We start from the raw sequence: 20,709 nt of genomic DNA on the forward strand, positions 1-20,709 counted from the left end.
AATAAATGCTTATAAATACAATAAGTTCTACTATTTATTATAATATTAATAATTTGTTTCTTTTCATTTTCACGTTTTTGTTTGAAACCATACATTTATAAGATTGTTTTTGCACCTAAATTTGCATAAGCATTCAAAGTAATTAAACTCCCCTTTGATATGTAAATTTACTTTTGAATATGCATAATAGAATATACATATTGACTTAAGTATTAATATATGCATACATTTTGTTTATATTTTGAATAATTATTAATTAATTCCAAATATGCATATAATTTAGTAATCATGTAGTTCCAAATTTAATTTATATATGCAAGTTGAATTCATGTGTGTTTGTTTTTGTTTCTTTCCTCCCCTGCTTGCTGGAACCTGTCCTCCTCACGGAACATTGCATGATTTTAGTTGAAATCTGTTATTGTAAATATTGTAACGCTAAATTGTTTGTGTCGCTTCTTGTCTTGTTAAACTGTCTATAAGCTTCCATCAAAATTATTGTTTCAAAAATGATATGAATTATTATTATGATGAATTACTATTGTTATTTTATATATAAATGTCAGACGGTTGGTGAAAAGGTCGCACATGGCAAAGACATTACAGAAGCAGTTTTCCAGCTAAAATTTGTTTCTAATCAAATTCCTAAACTTTCAATCCAAGCAGTTGTAGAATTTTAACTAAAATCAATTATTAAATGTTATTTTTAATTTATAATGTGTGACTGTTTTATACATGGAAGCAATGATAATATTTGTTGAGGACATTTAATATTGATTTGGATTTTAAATTTATAATTTTTAACAAAATCTGTATAAATTTAAAGTAATGGAATTGGTGCATTTTAAGGCTAATACATTTTATTTATTTTATTTATATGTGCTTAAAAGTTTACTTAGTATCAAAATTCAGAAAGACCACTCAATAAATTTGTTTTATTCTTTAAAAAATATTATTTAAAATTTTCAAATAAAAAATGACTTACTTTAAACTTATTAAATTTCATTTCCGAAAGTAAACTTAAACATTAGTTTCTACTTAAGTTAATGTTTCTAAAAAGAACCACCATATTTTAGATTCCCGAATTATAGGCAGGCGTTTTGCAGAAATGTTACTGCCAGAGCCTCCACAATCACTTACTCTAACATTGATTGGACAGTATTGAGTAATAAATTAGCATAATTTTGCCTAAAATGTATGTAGTAAAGCTTTTCAAATAACAATTCATAAATTCAGACTTATTGATAAAACCACTACAAAGGTCATTCAGATATTTTGGTACTACGTAAACAAGCATGCGCCCTCTATCATTATTTTATATCTCGATAGGAAAACGCTTATTATAAGTATATTATGAAGAAGCACCCAAATGCCGATCTCAATGAACCCAAATACAGGGCACTATTTTCAGACGACTTTTTAAAAGTACGACAAAATTGGGCCAGTATGGTACCTGTTATTGTCCTCTTGTGTTTCTCTCTCGCTCTGTGGTTTGTGTGGCAAGTGTTGAGAGTGGTAGTTTCTTTGTTAATTTCATTATTTTTTGTAAGATTTTTCGTTACTTTGTTTTCTTCAGCGTTTGACTCAACTGTGGATGCATTTTTAAAAAACTTGTATAATTAAAGTGCTAAAATTTAAGAAACATTATAAAGAGCAAATTTAAAGTTTCTTCATTTTGGAACAGTGTTTGATAGTATGTTTTTTTTCAATTTTTTAACAGTTTTTTAACCACAATTTATAGTTTTTTTTATATCAAAACTGATTTTTTTGTTATAAATAAATTTGAAATCAAAACAATATTGACAAACTACTACTGTATTAAATAATGATAAAATTAGATAGCATCTTCCAAACATTTTCAAATGGAAATTCACTTATGCTTGAATTTCAAATTTGTCTTTGGTGTTTCATGAACCTACTACAGATATTTACTATTACAAGTTTTACAAAAATGTTTCCAAATAATTTTTTGTTAATAATCTTCTCCTTTATCAATACTCTCTCTCTCTCTTGTCAGTATTATAGCTGATCCTGAAGAATGCTATAGACGCCAAGTTGTACTCTTTTATTTCTCATCTGAACTTAATCTCAATTTATTGTGACTTTTTATTATTCAAAAAAATCTTTTCTTTTAAGATGTAAAATGTGTGTAATATGATTCTCTAGTTATTATCAGTTAGGACAACTTTTTTTTTAAATTGTGTCAATATTTTTTGTCTTATGTATATTGTTTCTTTGGCTGTTTGATGAGTGTTTTGACTTCCAAACATCTTTGAATTTCTGTTTTTGACTTGGCTGTGTAATTTCTCCATCTTTTTATTCCTGTTATATTCCCATATACTTTTTCCTTGTTTTGTATCTACCCCTTTTTACTACAAATCCGTGGCTTTCGTTATATTTTTATGTAAACCTACCTAAACTTTTTAAAACTATTTATAATAATATACTGCCTGTCGATATTTACAGTTTTTTTTATTATCTATAAAATATTTTTAATTATCTAAACTAAATTAAATATAGAAAATGTTTCTATACTGACTGTTTATATTTATATGTATACGTAATCCCTAGATTGTCTTATTCTAATCCACATCAGTTAACTGGATTATCCCTGTTTTGTCTTAATCTAATCCATTTAAGTTAATTGGATTATCCACTTTGTCTTATTCTAATCCATTTTAATATTCCGGATTATCCACTTGATGTCTTATTCTAATCCATCCGTTTAATAACTGGATTATCCATTTTTCATGTGACTTTTTGTAATCCTCGTTTGTACTCTCTTAAAAATGTTAAACATAGTAATGGTTCCGGTAGGTGCACCATCTCTTGGTTCTAATGTAAATTTTATTTTAACTTTCTCTTTTATAGCTGTCTTTTTGTCTGTCTGTTTTTTCTCTGATTTTTAACATAAAATCAATTCTACACTACATTGTACACATTAAATTGTGTAATTCTTTTAATGAAATCTATAATTATTTATATGTATAATATAATTTTAATTTCAAGATTAAAATCAAAGGTGTAGTAAAATAAATATATCATTTTGCTATACTTTGTATATTATTAGAAATATAAATTTAAGGAATTTTTATTTTATTGCTTGAGCGTTTTGATTAGGCATGTGATGTTTTCGATAAATCTGGTAAATCGTTTGCAACAAACACTTTTGGGATGTTTATACGCACATTTCAAGATTGCTCCAGTGTTATTATGTCTTGCGACTGTTGGAGCAGTATTTCTGTTATGCGCCCTCTATTGTGTACGGCAATTTCAGTTGTGGATTATGTCCCCTTACTGCATTTATCTGCTTGATGTTTTTTTCTTTTTCTCTCTTTCTCTTCTTAGTCTGTCGTAGTAGTAATTACTATCTCAAACAGTAGTGCTTTTCGGCGAATTTTAAATTAAAATAGGCATTTGCATCCTTTCTGTGTGTTACTACAACCCCTGGCAATGCATAGGTTTGCATCTTATTATTCTGGCTTCTTATGCCATGAATGTCAACAATAATATATACTATCCCTTTACAATTGTTTGATTTTATATCCGTGAAATATTTGCAGTCATGGCGGATGATACGTAGCATGCATTGTTGTAGGATTTTGGAATGCATAATTTACATAAATTATTAAACAGGTGTTCATAAAGTGCACCTGTGATGTATCACTTTAGTGACAGGTGTCATTTTCTGTTATATTTATATGTATGAATGCTCTTTTTATAGAGGGGAGTGTTTGCCTGAAAAAAAAAATGCTTGCTAATAGATAAAATAAATTTTATATGAACATGATATTCGTTTCTCAAACAGCTGCGTGATCAAAAACGAAAGGAATACTTGGCCAAAGTGGAACGTCGTAAAGCGTTGGAGCTAGAGCAACGATCTCGCTTACAAGTTCCCGCAAATAATAATGTCTTAACTCTAACTGATCAGCCGCAAAATGGGTCCATTCAGGTATTTTGTTTGTTCACTGATGGGTCATTTTTTTGACATATTTTCTTTAAATATTTTGGTGAAAAGCAAAAACATGCACCCATTCTGTATGCTTGTCTTTTCAGCTGAAACAATGTTGAGCACATTAATAATTGGCACATTCATATTTTAACACTATTATTACACTTGTTGTACATTTCATATTTTAACTGAAAATGATATTTCATTTATAAAGAAAGCATACAGAATATCGAGATGTTTTATCTGCTTTTGTGGTTGCTATAACACATTACATTCAAATGCTTTTCACAAGGGTGGAATTCTAGGTATCATCAATTTCTACTCACTTTCTTGACCATTTTTTTACTGCATGTTAATGTCTTTTGCATATTTAAAAACTTGATTTGCATATTCCAGGTGTTTGCACTGCAATATCAGAGGAACTGCACTTCATAGACGCTTCTAATTACCATAATTAACCAATTCATCTTTCATAGCTTTTATGAAATAATAATGATTATAGGGCTTCAACTCATCTATATAAATATGCTTTTCATTCATACTAAACTTTATCTCTAATTAAATTAATATTTGGGGAAATTTTCTGAAGTATAACGATAAGGTTTTAAACACGTCAAATAAACGTATGCTATATTCCAGTCACGGAATTAACCTGTTAGCAAACAATTAGTAACTGTTGAATTTGTAACCAAAAAAAACTAATCAGACATAAATACATGTGGGCCATATAAATATATTTTTATTAAGACCAGGAAAACAATAGCACAATTACATTGAGGATCCTGAAGCAGACCTTATCAAATAAGAAACCCCTTGTTACAAAGAAAGTGGAGTTGTGGCTTGGTGGTTATGATGGTCCCGTCACATGTCAGGATTTTGTCTAAGGACCAAATTACAACTCCACTCCCAAAGACTTGTAATAAGACTTTGTTTATGTAGAGCATCTTGTGTATATGTTTGTCTTGTGAACCTCTGAGGGTCCCTAATGATCAGCAATTGCTGGATGGATCACCCTCATTAAATATGGTATAAAAAAAAATTTAAAAAAATACATTATATACACACAATTTGAATAGGTGTGGTCATAACATTGTGGAGACAATATATGGCCCTTTGCCAATACTACTGTAATCTGATGATATTTAGTATTAATATTCTATGCATTTCAGCATTTACTACAACTATATTTGCACCACAAATTTCAACATAACTCAAACCGTATACAGTATATGATTCATTGGTCTCTTATACTAGTATTCACAATATTGAATAGGCTAAATCTTAAACACACTTGTACTGTATATCTAAATAAACACAATATTAAAAGATTGTGTCTTGGTATTTAGTTATATTTACTGTTAATATTTTGGGTAAACAAATGTATTAGAATTGATAGTACAGTAGTCTACTTATAATTTATTGGGCTCTTTTATTCATAAATTCTATGCAACCAAATTATTGAAATTGTGACTAATGATTTTTGTTTATTTCTCATGGCAGATCTGAGATTTTGAAATAGTGGGGTATAGCGCATAATACTGCCGACTGCCCCCCCCCCCCCACCCCCCTTTGTAGAAAATGCATGCACTAAAATTATATGAACAAACACAGAATGAATCTGACAGATCTTAAAAACATAGAATCTATGTATAAAAGGTTATTGGTGACAATGGGATTATTTTATTATTATTTTAAGTAGTGAATTAGGCGGTTGAAACATGATACTAAGCATCAAGACGAAGGATATAATACAACAACAAACTTTAATGTTAGTATCTTTTATAACCAAGGCGCAATTTTCAAAAGCAACAAATACAAAAATAATAATTTTTTTATATAGTACAAATAGCAAATAATAGTTTAAAATGGCTCGTAGAAAAATAATAAGATTGTGAAATAGAAAAATCTTTAAGCAGACTGTTAGTGTTAAAAGTTACTATGAATAATTTATATTTTCTCAATTTACCAACTCCGTCTTTGCTATTGCTATATTAGCATCATCTCACCATACCATAATATATTATTATAAACTCAAATTTCAAATTTAACAGTTATTTTTTTTAATCTAACAACTTAATATAGACATCCAGCCATATTGTAGCGGTTTCCATTATTTAAAGATGTTTTGTCCCCCAAAAAACATGAAAATGAAGATTAAGTAAGTCAGCCTTCAGACCAAAAAAATGTTTTCACTTTATATAAAGACAAAATAAATGGTAAAATTCAACCAAAACCCCACTGACTTCCAGTCAATTTGATTATTTTTTGCTTTAACATCTAAAACAGTTCTTACTGTAATTTTCCATTGGTTTTGCTCTTTTTATCATGTTTCAAACAAACATACTAATGTGGTAGTCTTAGTTGGGTTTTACAAGGCAGACTAACATCATTGATTTTGTTTTATTTATAAGTAGATTTGGAATAACATTTCTTCAAGGTTTCTTCAACAAACTCTCTATTATACTTCTTTCTTATCATGTTGGTGCTTAATCTCTCAAATCATTGTTATCATTATCATCACTTCCTAACAATAACAATTAAATTACTAACTAATTATGAAGAAAATGCAGTAATAAAAGCCATTTACTGTTAAGATTATGAAATCAAAATTTATTTTTTTAATGGTTGTATTTCATCATTTTCATAAAATTTTCCATATTTCGATATCTCCTGTCTAACAATAACTAATAGTTATATTAGTAAAGTATTAACTTTATGAGTATTATATTTACAGATAATTTTAAATTTCAATTTAGAAATAATTTACAGTTTAATAACTATTTCATCATAAATTTCTCTTAGAATGTTCTAAAACTTATCAGGTCTAAAATCATAAATTAAATGTTGAACATAATATATATCATACATTTTCATTTTTAAAAATTGTTTTCTCAAATTTGGTTTTTCCTTTCTAATAAGCAAAATATGAATTCAATTTTTATTACGTAAATATATTAATAAAATTAATAATTAATTAAGAAACTATATTGAAACAAATTTTGTTTATATTATATTAATTATGGAATATTTGCAAATAATTATTCCAAATTGTCCATATATAATTGTACATTTATTACTTTTAATATTTTTACTTTTTATTAATTTATTGTGCAATCAATATGTTGACAAGCATTAATTACCATAATAACATAATGTAATTAAATATTTTGGTGAATTAAATTTCTAAAAAAGATACATATTTTTGTATAAATTACAATTTTGGTACAAATTTCTCATATTTGCTATCAACATGTATAAGAAAAAAGTATTTGAATCTACCTTTTATGTAAATACTTAAAAGATAGATTTTCCTATATCATAATGTTTTCTTTTAATTTAATGTTTTTTTGATTTCAGGACTCTATGGCGTAGATTACCAAAGCATGCAACAGGTTTTGACAGAAAACAGAGGCTTGAATATTTTTTATTTATCATAAATACAATTTTTAAAACTTTTATTTTTTCTGAAATATAAATATGTAAATGTAAAGGGTTTTATATTTCTTTTGTATTGTTAAATATTATTGGAATGTTTGAGGTATAAACAAGTTTATAAACAAGTTTATAAACAAGTTTATAAACAAGTTTCGGCAGTTTTAGTATCAATGGCAATTGTACATATGTTGTTGAGTGTTGGTAATATTACAATACAAATATCAAGTGCAAATAAATTTAAAATTGAAATAATTGCAGCTGTCCACGATCGGCAGTAGTGGTAGTGATTGTTTATTTGGATGGATAAACTATGCAGGGTATTTGAAAGGATCCATTCTAGTATTCGGGTAACAGTCATAATATGATTGACAGTATTATTTCTTTGGATCTATTGTAATGTGAGTGCAACAGTCATAATATAGATGGAGGGATTTACGTTGATCCATTCTAGTTTTTGAATAACAGTAATAATATAGTTTTTAGTATTTCTTCTTCGGAATCCATTTTATAGTGTGAGATGTAGGGTATTTACATGGATCCAATCTAGTATCTCATAGGATCAAATTCTTTATTTTTTAAGTTTACTATTTGTTTTCTAGAATAGTTTTGACGTGTAATATTGGCAATGCACTCAAGGTGGATATGTTTTATTGTAGATTTTATCGTGCAATTCCAATGTTTTAAACATTCCATTGAGTTTGACATTTATTTTAGCTAATATTTATTTTCATCATTTATATAATTTTAAGCTTATATTTTTTTACTATTCTAAATATAAATCATTATTTGTCAAACAAATTAGTAATCATAATAAAATTATAACAATAAATAATTAGTAATACTTAATCATTTACTAATTAAAACTGTGACATTAAAAATCTAATAAATTAAATTTGATTTAAATTTGAATATGCAAATATCCAAAACCATGTGTATGCAAATGATGTATCTGGACTTAAGTAATTTGCATACATAAAATTATATACTATGTACATATATGTAAATATGAAAGAGTCTATATAAAATATAATTAATAATTGGGTTTTATGGGTACTATTAACTTACAGTATTGTATTATTAATAAATTATTCATACTCATTTAATCAAGTTTTTAAGGTTTTAAGCAATTTTATTAAATTTAGCAATCTGTTTTCTGTTAGTTATGAATGTTTTAAGATTCAAATAAGACTATTGATACAATATATTTATCTAAACATTTTCAGTGAAAATATATCTATCTACATTTTTTCTTTCAATTAATGGAAGATTTTTCATTTGAGGTGTTATTCAAAACATTTTTATCCTTTATATGTAAAAATCAAAACACAGATACAGCAGGCTACAGTTGTTTTCTCTAACTATAAGCAAGATTTCTTACTGAAAATAATTAATATAAATAGTTTGGTAAATGGTTTTGATTATAAGTTCAATTAAAAAATAAAATATCAGCTTTTGTTTAAATTAGAAGGGTTTATTGGTTAAATATTCCATTGCAATTTTAATACAGAACTTGTCTGCTTATTTATAGCAACTTTTTATGTAACTCGGATCTTTTTAACAAAGTTTATAATTTTAATTTTGACGCATCTGCCGATGTCTTTAAATATAATAATGCAACATTTATATAGTCCTGTTTCCAACTAAGACATGCCTTTTACAAAATGTTACGATTGATTCGCTGTTAGGACATGAATAAGACTTTATAACCAAATGTCATTCCTATGCAGAAACTTTGTAATTGGTGGTTTTTTATTTTGTTATTGGAAATAAATTTTAAAACTTGAAACAAAAATTTGAGAAAATGTTTGCTCATTATTGAGTTTTATCAGCGTCGCCTTCACATTGGTTGTTGGTTACTCTATAGTGTTTGAAGTTTTTTGTTGATTCTCTGGTTTTCTTGGTATTGACATTTTGGTATTAATGGTTCCTTATTTGTTTTGGTTTATATCTGGTGTTTGAGGTAAGGTAAAAATACTACATATTCTAGTTTAACATGGTACTTGGTTTTGATAACAAATTAACGTTGGTATGTATAATGGTATACAAATCCTCAATCCGTTATTTTTGGGTTCACAAGAATATACAGTTTTTTAATTTTGGGCTTTGTATGGGTTTTTCTGGATTTGTGTGAATCTTTTGGTGTTGGTATATAGTATTTGGTTTACTTACCTACAGGTGTTGGTTGATGCCTATTGTATATGCTAATGTGGTATTTAACCATCCATGTATGCATTGGTGTTGGAACATTAACATAACATTATTTAGCAAAAAAAACAATAAAAATCATAGTTAAATTATGATTTAAATATTATTTTTTCTAAACAGATCATTTCATTGTTTCCGTAATTTCATTCACAAATTTCTTTTTCAGCTTTTTTATCATTTGAAATCAATTTGTTTGTATTGTTTTTGGGATTTGTTTTGTACTTTTGTTGTGTTGTATTTTTAAGATAATTTGATCAACCAGTGTGGTTAAATGTTTCATATTGATTTTCATCCGCCTTCTCAGATTTGCAAAAGCTTATAATAATTTTGTTGATACATTTTATGAATTTTTATTTTCTTTATAATTGGGTAATTTTGTGGGAAAGATTTAATGTAGATTAGTGGTTTTGGTAAAGTTTTTATTTTTTATTTGTTAATATTAACTATATAGATAGATTTAGGAGAGGGTAATATATATAACAACTTCCTAATAACTGCACTCATGAATAATTCATTAATTCTCCATTTGTAATTAACATATCACAGACCAGGGATAAATGATTAACTTCTCCCTTACCTACAAATTTTCATGTTACAATTGTCATTTTACACTTTTTTATTCTTTTGTCACTTGTCACAGACTGTGTCAATAACCTTTGTAAAATTTTTTTCTTGCATGAATTGGTCAATTTTAGATAATTCAAGATGCTAAGCAGGTAACCGCAAAAGAAGTGTTCACCCTAACTTATGTTCACCTGGTTCACCCAACACAATTTGCATGACTTTCTTGATATCTTTAATTCACAATTTTTGTGCACTTTTATATACTAACATATCCACATATTTTCTGCATAAGAGTCTTGTCATTTTTACAATTATATGACTATACCCCATATGATATCCAAACCGGTTATATATATATATTTTTAACTATTTATCTTTTATCATATTTATATACAGTAAATAGTGCTATAAATTAATTTATTCTTAATATGAATATTAAATTCGATCCCTGAAAGTTTTATCTTTTCTTAGATTGAACACACCTCTCCTTCAATTCCTTTATGCCCAATGCAGAAGGCATGTTTCGTCAGAAATGTGTTGTATAACCATATAAAAATGTATAAATAATGTGTGCCACACCAAATTGATATATGTGGCCTCTGTGAATATAACTATGTTTTTTTAATACACCACAAACAAACCAATAAGCCACTATCAATCTGAAATTAAACCATGTATAATTCTTTAACATAATTGAAAATTGGTTTTAATATTTGGTTTGGTTTTTAATATTTAAAACCAAATTTTAAGGGTGGAAAATTACAAATTCAAATTTATAAAATTTATAAAAAATTGTGCAAGATACTTTTTGTAGAAACAATGTGCACATCTTTGAACTGCACTGGAACACACCCAGTTACATTTGAAACATACACGCACACAGAACACAAGGACACAAATGTGTTTAGAGCCGATATCTAGTGATAGGATTGTCCATTTTACCTCCTTGTTTGTTGTGATAGTCTAAGGTTTCCTGAAATAAAGCACTTTACAAAAGAATGCATTTACTCCATTTTTTCCCATTTCTTGCATGATCTTTTGGTATATTTTAATCATGTGTTTTTTTCCAAAATTTTTTAAGAAGGCTTGTTTACTTGCCTTGGCATGATTCATTTATAATTATTCCATTTTCAAGCACAGGTTTCAGAATTGATATTATAATTTTTATTCCAAATAAGAAAAAAAAAGAATCATTCATTCCATTTCTTTACCATATCTTACTCTATAATTTGTGTACAGCAGTTAGTAATCAATGTTAAAATAACAATTTGCATAAATAGAAAAATTGACCAAGTATACTACAAATTAAATATGCAAATTTTAAGTTTATGCAAACTTAATTGTACTAATTTGAATATTAAATGAATGTTACATACATCTTTTACAACACAAATCACTATTCCCTCCACTCAGGAGGTAACCGTATGTACACCCCTGTATATTACTTAATACTGTGTCTCAATGGGACCTGAATTAATAGAACTTTGTTATGTATATTAGCAGGTTTTCCTCTGATCCCCATATAACACAATAATTATATTGTTTGGTATATCTAGTCCAGGTTCTATATACCCCTATATTCACCCATGCTTAAATTCTGTACCTGTATAATATTCAACTATATATTATTATCTATTTTTCTTCACATTTTTTCTTCATGAATAGGTTTGCGCACATTTTTTCTATAATTATCATATATATATATAAATGCTGTTTATATATTTATTAGCACTAAAATAATTTCATGACTGCAGTTCACTATGAAATTAATTATATCACCGCTTTGTCTCACATTTTATTATAATTTTTTGTAGCTTTATCAAGATTTTTACTTGATAATAAACATTTTTACATTACATTTTAAAGAAATGTTTAGACTGGAAATTAGATAAATTTGGTTTTGTCAACTTGTAGGGAAGAACAAGCATGTGTTGATCTGAGCCTCCGTGGTTAAATAAAGTTAAATTGAATTGTATATGGAGGTGTACTGTACCACACATATTTGAACTTAAAATTCAATGGATTAAAATCCATGATATTGTGGTCAGCTTATAAACATTACGTTGCCTAAATTGTTTGTTTCAAGTTTAGATTCTGTAACTTTTTAGACATCCAAAATTATTGTTCTGGTCCATGTTTAAGAAATTGATATTAAAAAAAAATATAGTACTATAAGAATTAACTTGGAATGGTAATGTAGTGGTAAGTATACTGTGCAATTTATTTAAAAATGTATATATAATATTATGAATAAGTAATAATCTTTTCTTTTGTTTACTTTTGTAGCAAACGAAGATGTTCAGTGCTATCGCTAGTGTTGTTAAGAAAGAAAAAACAACGCAACCGATGGACGCAGATCATATTCAGGATAAGGAATTGGAAATGCAGATAAAAAATGCTGCGCCTGTACACGCCCTACTGAACATACAGGTGGATGGAGCTCCAAAAATGAGGGCGCAATCACCTATGCCGATCAGGTACTATATGTAATCTAGTGTTATTTACAATTAGAGATATACTGTCCCTCGAAAACATGAAAAATGAAGATTAATAATTAGATTATGAATAGGCCATTTTGTAATTTTAATAAAGTAAATCACTTCAACAGAAAAACGGTGAAAAATAATGTTTTCACTTATAAAATAACAAAGCAAACGGTTAAATTCAATCAAAAACCCATTGCTTTTTATATAAATTAGGTTTTTTAAGGTAAATAATTTTTCTTCAAAGTGAATAACTATTATGAAACATAAAAATAGCATCAAAAACAAAAAATTAGAAACAAAAAATTTCAAGGGGACAATATGTCTTTAAATTGATGATAAATGAAATGTGCTATGTGAAATAATGGTTTAAAAGTTGACTATAGACTAAAATTAGTAGAAGATTGTTCGAAGACCAGGCTAAATTTGGTAGTTTGGTAATTTATTTTTGTTGTTTATTATATTTATCATTTTTTATCTTTTAGACAAAGTAACAGTACAAGTAATGGAGTTAATAGAAGAGGAGGTAAGGACTCGCCCAGCGGCTCAAGGGTAAGTAACGTAGCTTCAAATTATGTGTGTCATAATATGGAGTATAAAAAAATGGCATAAAAACTACAAATTGCAATTGCCATCTATATAATTTGCTCGTACCAACAAATTTAAATGGTTTTTTTCTGTCTGTCTGTTCGGGATGTTCTATAAGTTCTTCATTGTTTTATATTAATATCACACGACCGTTACAATTTCTCACCATTTTCTTTTGAATATATTTATAAAACTAATAATCTATACAGTATATCTTCATTCATTGTCTTAATAAAGATGTACTGTTGTTTCTTAACTAACAAATTGTTAAAAATGATTTTAAAATAAAAGAAAAGTAAATCCAAGTTAATCTAAAGCAAATTGCTCAAAAAATGACAATGCTGTGGGTGTTAGTGGCTGGATCTCAATGGGGATACAATCAAAATAAGCAGAAAAATAGATCAAAATGATAAAAGGAAAACAGCCCTCTAGATCTTCCACAGACATTACATTCATTCAAATTGTGTTTTATTATTAGTAATTTTTTTCCACCATGAGAGACAGTGCATCTTTAAATAAGATTACCAGTTTTTTGTTGATAAATTGCTTGCTATAATTGTAATAATTTTGTTTGGTTTTACTTGTGCTTCTATGTGCTTTTAAATGTACCCTGACAGGATGGCCTAGTGGAGGGAATTGTATTGGACAGTTCTGACGAGGAATTTAATGATCAACTGTTTAGCTTATATGTTAATAACAATGAGGTGATCTGCGTGCATGAATTAACAACTTGTCTTTTAGTGACTGTAAATGATCAAATAAAGTCCAACGCTTCTCACGAGGCATACTTCTTCAATACAATACTGTATACCTCATTAATAGTGGCCCTCATTCATTGTGAGTGTGTCCTTTTACAAGAGTGTACCTATGCCTTAAACATAGAATAGTGGGCTTCATTTGAGTGCCTCTCATTATTAAGATATCCTCTTACAAGAGAGTACCTATATCTCTTTTACATAGGAGAGTAAACCTCATGAAGAGTGCCCCTCAGTCCCTTATACATTAGTGCCTCTCATTATTAAGGTATCCTCTTAAAATAGTGGAGCTTTATAGTAAACATCATCAAGAGGATGCACCATTAAAAGTGCATCTCATTGTTAAGTTGCCCTCATACAAAAGTGTACCTTTACAAAGAAAGTAACCCTCATTGAGAGTTCCCTCTCAAACAAGAGTGCACTTATTGGAATGAGTGAGCTGATGAGAACAAATTCTCAGGATACCTAGTCATTAATTGTGCACTTAATCATGACTTATTTGATCATTTTCAGTTTGGTATTCTTTTTTTTATGATTTTAGAAATGCTTTTTTTTCTTTTTTGGGTTTTGCATGCAGTGTTTATGCTTCTTATTATTTCTCTTACATCATTGAAATATCAAAACAGGAACAACAAAACTCTTTTTATTGTGCGAAATTTAGATCCAAAAACCTTTCTCCCTAGATTCTGTTCTTTCAGTATAAAGTACTGTAGTTGATACCCAATTAGTACCATCAGAATATTAGTACAATTCAGTAGAAATGAGATCAGATTATAAGATGTTAAACATTTTTATCTTGCACTTTACCTTAATATGATCTTAAACTTTTAAAAATCTTTTGTTTTATTATTTTTCTTTTATTTTTATGTTTAACAGGGATTTGAGATGGTTGATATGAAGCATAGAGATAATCCCGATAAAAAATCATCATCTTTAGATCGCAGAGTAAGTTACACATTAAAAGAACAAACAAAAATATTACAACATCATGTACAAATTTAAACAACTGAGTCGCAATACCACTTATGATTCTATAATAATCTATAGTTTAACCATTTTCAGTTGTACCCATCTTAACATTTAAATTTATAATGTACTGCTTTTAATTTAAAAAATAATAATAATTTTGAGTAATTCAAATACAGATCAAATCAATCTACCTGCATGGATGGTACTCAATACCTGCTGCCATGCAAAAGACTGATATCATGTGGTATTGTGACATCACAATTATCAATATACTTCGATACAACGCAATACTCAAAATACAAATTCAAATCTGATTTTACCATGTCTAAAGTTCTTTACAGAAATATGTGTGCGTAATTTGTTTGTTGTTTCTGTTTTGTAATTAACAAATACTTGTTTATTGAGTAATTTTTTAAACAACATGGAATGATGCATTACTTAACAATGAAAATACATTATATGATATTTATATATATATAGATATTAGCATCCAATCACATGAATATACCTAATTCATTATTAATAATTCATAACGTGCATCTCGTGTAATTTGCCTTCAGATGTCTCCCCAAAAGATAATTTATGCTAATATATTGATTTACATGTGCCATACATGCAGATGACATGTGATCACATTTGCCATACATGCAGATGTCATTTGATCACATGTGTCATACATGCAGATGACATGTGATCACATGTGCCATACATGCAGATGACATGTGATCACATGTGCCACTGTAGATATGTATGTTATACAAAGGTGCACCTGCAGAATGCGCAGCTGCTTATTGCACTACATGCACAGGTGCACTACATGTGAATCACATCTGTATATCATGTGTGTATCACATGTACAAACCACCACCACAGAATGTGTGGCTGAGTGGTACATTGCCTGATTCACAACCCTTTGGCCTGAATTAAATATTAGTTGTTTTTATTTTTTACTTGTTCCCAAATTCACTGCACCTGTTGACCCTTGACCCATGTTATAGAGAAGGGCTTTGATGCTCTTAGAACTAATTGTACGGTAGATGTTCAATCCTTACAACACTCTGGGATATGTATAATTTATGTTGTATAGCGTTGTTTGTTTATCCCAGAGCGACGTACAGATTGTTCAATGTTTTGCACTTTATAACCCAGATTTCTGCATGTTGGTTTAAATCACAGTGCTTAACCCATCACTAAATTACTATTTCATTTTCATGCACACAAATAAATATACCACAATAAGTTTGTTCATTAAAACTTTGTCATTTGTTTCATAATTTTAAGTAATAACATTCATATTTGATTGTAATTATGAAAGCCTGACAATGTTTTTTTTCTATGGCAAGCTTATGATTTTTGCTTGATGTGTTTGACCTTTCATTTTTTTTTTCAATTTTTATTTAAAAGCAACCGTGGGACAAGCATGCAGATTTTTACGCTTCCAACCATACTAGAGCTAGGCCTTCTCAAGACGTAGAATATTACCAGTTAGATAGAGATAGGGGTATTGAGCGTGCTATGCATGATCAAACTCGAGGAGTAGGCAAAGGAAGGGGACGGGATGTTAGCAGAGATAGATATTCACCGTTTGACCAACTCGAAGGTCTTGAAGATTATGCAAATTATCCCGATAGACGACCTGTTATTCGTAACAACCTTAGTGACCCCCATATGCGCCCGATCGATCAGTACACGCCAACAAATAGATCGCGTAGAAATTCCATTAATGAAGAGGCTAGAAATGATCGTAGTTTTTTCGATGATTTAAAAGATCCTATAGATGAAAGCATGGGAAGGCATCAAAGACGTTCGAGATCAAATGAAGACGATAGAATGTCTAGATCGAGTATGAGTTTATCGCACCGTGGTAGATCACCACATCCTGGTTATCAGTCCTCCCCTCGAGAACACAGGCCTTTTAATATTCCAGGCCCTAAAAATGATATTAGAAAATCTAGCTGGCCACATCCGAATGAACGTGATAATAGGATAATGGATCCCAGACCGGGTAGTAAAAATATTAAACAACTTGGAGTAGATATGCAAGATTTTCAACACCGTCGTTCCTTCTCAGATTCACCCACTAGTGGATTAGATTCTAACTTAAATTTCCCTCGCAATGAATCTCGAGAACGACATTCAATTGCCGCGATAAGTCCTAGTAGTAGTCAATTCGACGTACAATCAAAATCTCAAAATAGTCTTCCAAGGGAATCTGACCAAACCCACAATAGTAAAACAACAAACGATAGGTTTTGGGATGGTCGTAGTCCAGGCAACAGTATATTAAACAATAGGCAACCACGATCAACTAATCAAAATAATTTAGACAATAACAGACTCGTAGACCATCAAAATAACAATAACCAAAGAAGGGACCTTGCCATGTCGTCGTACGATAGATCTTACAATAACAACATAGATAGGACAACGGATAGGGATGGTACTGATACAAGAGCATCGAGGGACAGTCGTAAAACCTTGGATCCGACTTCTCAGAAGCGAGACAATTCCGAGAGTAGATTGGAGGACTCGTTCAATCGCAAACGCAGACCTGGGTCAACGAACTTAAGAGAAGAGGTGATTGTTGTTGTTATAATTGTATTGCAATTTCAATGTTATACTGCAGAAGTAGTAATTATACCTACATACATGTGGTAGTTTATACCTCTCCTTTGTATCAGATTGATATAAATCAATCAATTTAAATGTGCCCTTGTATTTTAACTTCCAATGCTAATGGTAGAAATTTAGTGATAGCCGATTTAGCCGTTTTAAATGACTAGTCGATCCCTGTATTTGGTAGGATGCGTTTTCAGCAAAATATAGTTAGGAGTACCGTAGTAGATGAAATCTTAAAACGGCGGGTACTTAAGATTTTAGACGATACTGCATGTTTTATATCTTGTCACCATTGTTTACAATGCATGAAATTTTGATAATGTGTTTGATTTGATTTAAAAATAACAACCACAAAAGGTATAAATTCTCAAAACAGGCACGTTTGCATGGCCAACCATTTTGTTTTATTCTCTACAAATTTATTTTCAACAAATTTTCTCCCTTTCACTGAAATGGCAAAATCCTCACTGGAGCTTTTGAGATTTAATTAATTTCTTAATAACTTCTTTCAAATTCAGGTTCCACATGTTTATGTATTCATCACAAACTCATTTTTGAATTGAATAATTATTTATTCAGTGAAATGAATATGCATTGGAAACTCTGTTTAAAGTACCCATTTGAAAAAAACAAATACTAGGTTCTTAAAAATGAAAGCATGGAATGATAATAATTATCCCACAATAGTTTGCTTGTTAAAGGTCCTTAAAATAATAATTTTAAACATGTTTTTAATGTTTATATCCAAACATTCTAGTTGACATTTTAACTTTAAATCCCTAGAATAGTAATTGTTCATAAATCACTTTTAAAACAAGATTTTATTCTAGTTTAATCGCTTGTTTTTGATATGCATGTATTTTGTGTCCTTTCTTTGCATTTTTCTTTTTTTTCTAATTTACCATATTGATTTGTGAAGGCTGCAGTTAGACAAGAGAGGCATACTTATGGGGACGGTATGTCCCCTCCCCAATCTCATGTCTCAGGTAACAATCAATCTCCTTTTAAACATTTTTTCTAATCATGTTTATGTTACACCTATCCTGATTGGTCTACACTCTGACCAATGGATGTTTAGTTTTGTTTATCACTAACATACTTTTGTTGTATTTTATTTTTATTTACTTATCAGCTATTTCTAATTTGCTAACTGTTTGCTCAGCAACCACAGCAGTAATCTCATTCAATCACATTGCATTATGTCATCCCATTGTCATTTGTATCATTATGATAACATTGATTATTATTTATTATGATAAATCATTCTTTGTAGATAGCTCTGCTCTTGTCTGAAATCATAGTTTCCACACTTTTCCTGTAGAATTTCCCATTTAGATTTTTCAAAACTTTCCTCTCTCCCATTTTAGCTTTCAGATCTTCTTTCAGATCTCTGCGCAACTTCAATATATTTTTCAGTAGAACCCCTCTTTTGGGACACAAGCAACGATCCTTGGAGAAACGAATAAGTGGCAACCCCTATTCAGATTACAGCCCTTTAAAGGGACAATTTGTCGGGTCCTGCTGTTGTCTCCTTAATAGAGGTTCTACTGTATACTTGTATCATTTGATATATTTCAAGTGAACTTTGTTAGAAATTCAACCGATACATATTCTGGAAATGAATTCTCAAAAAATTGGTACTCATGAAGAATGGAAGATGAAACATAAAGGTTGACAAATGTACATAACAAATACGTCTTGCGGGTTTACACTCTCTGAAATTTTGTTGACGCAATTCTCTTGTGGAAAATTGCTAGATTTCTCTTCAATGCTGAATAATAATAATAATGTTTAATGCTAATTCCAAATTTAAACGTATCAGTGAATTTCTCGGTCTGCAATGAATCCTTGATATGCAAATGAATGAATGCTGGAACTTTTTTCTTTAAAATTAAAATTGTTAAATTATTATGGAACAATTGTAGTTAATATGTTACAGATGTTGTTGCTAAACTCCCAAATTTAAATTTCATCATCAAAAATTATAGAAAGAAATCTTATTTAAAATTTATACTGTATCTTATACCATCTCCATGGATAATAATGTTTCTGTATGATATACAGCATTTAATTATGTTTCCATGGTAATTTACCTATATTTTATAACCTAAATATGTATTGTAATATTCTCTGGAATGCAGTAGAAAGTTGTCTATAGTTGAATTTAGAAATTTATTAGTTCTATCATATTAATTCCAAAATATGAAATTATATATTTGGTTGCTTGTCCTATCCTTTCTTTTGTAATAACTTTACTTTCATTTTGTTATCATTTGGTTTTGCACAATGTCTGTCTGTCTGTTCATAATGTATCAGTATCTGTATTTTTTGTTTGTGAAATATTGTTGAATTTTCAGATACTGTATTTTATTTACTATTTTGTCTTTAACTTCAGTTGTCTTTAACTTCTTTTCATGACTTCTTTTGTATCCATTTCTTCCTTATCATATCTTTTCCATTTTCTGTAATGTATAATGTTTATATCCTAAACCTTATAATCTACTTTTCAGGTACTATCACACTTAAGCATTCATTTGTTTTGTTATATATGTTGGATGCATTAGTTACAGCATATTCTCATCAACTCATTCAATGTTATCACCCATATTTGTTTTTCGTTTTATTTTTCTTTTATGTACTGTATATTTTTCTAAAAACCAGAATTTCAAAAGTTTCTAAATTCATTCCAACTTTTGAAAATCTATTTTGGAAACACAATTTTCTGGAAAATCAGAGAATTGAGAGAGTTGAATATATTAATATGTTTTTGTTCTATTCATTACTTCATTATCTCTCTCTTTTATCTGTACTGTATTTTTTTTCTTTTATCTTGTGTTTTTTTTGTCTGAATTCTATTTGTTTCTTTGTATCTTGTTTATAATTTATTACTTTCTTTTATTTGTCTGTACTGTATTTCTTTCACTTACCTTGTCTGTACTGTATTCCTTTCTTTTATCTTTCTCTACTGTATGTGTTTCTTTTACTTGTCTGTACTGTATTTCTTCTATGTATTTTTCTTATTTTTTTTCTCTATTCCATTCATTCCATCTCCTCATTTACTAAATTTTCATTTCATTATGTTCTACACTCTTTTCCTAATTTCTTACTCAGCTAAGGGAAGAAGATGAAACAAGTTTTAATG

General features: G+C 28.9%; 1 protein-coding gene and 1 long non-coding RNA gene across 2 annotated transcripts in view; one reads left to right on the forward strand and one right to left on the reverse strand.

Annotated features, from left to right (window-relative positions):
* Positions 1 to 20,709, reverse strand: part of LOC144838876 (uncharacterized) — a 276,224-nt gene that overhangs the window by 204,862 nt on the left and 50,653 nt on the right. The gene's annotated exons all lie outside the window — the stretch shown is intronic.
* Positions 1 to 20,709, forward strand: part of LOC144838875 (voltage-dependent calcium channel type A subunit alpha-1-like) — a 124,118-nt gene that overhangs the window by 96,644 nt on the left and 6,765 nt on the right. The window contains exons 41-45 of the mRNA XM_078694394.1: positions 12,440 to 12,630; positions 13,122 to 13,188; positions 14,856 to 14,924; positions 16,353 to 17,525; positions 18,487 to 18,553. Coding sequence (XP_078550520.1) covers positions 12,440 to 12,630; positions 13,122 to 13,188; positions 14,856 to 14,924; positions 16,353 to 17,525; positions 18,487 to 18,553 — 1,567 coding nt within the window. The remainder of the gene's footprint in view (positions 1 to 12,439; positions 12,631 to 13,121; positions 13,189 to 14,855; positions 14,925 to 16,352; positions 17,526 to 18,486; positions 18,554 to 20,709) is intronic.

Source organism: Antedon bifida, chromosome 3 (assembly GCF_963402885.1).
Source record: "Antedon bifida chromosome 3, ecAntBifi1.1, whole genome shotgun sequence".
Lineage (NCBI taxonomy): Eukaryota > Metazoa > Echinodermata > Crinoidea > Comatulida > Antedonidae > Antedon > Antedon bifida.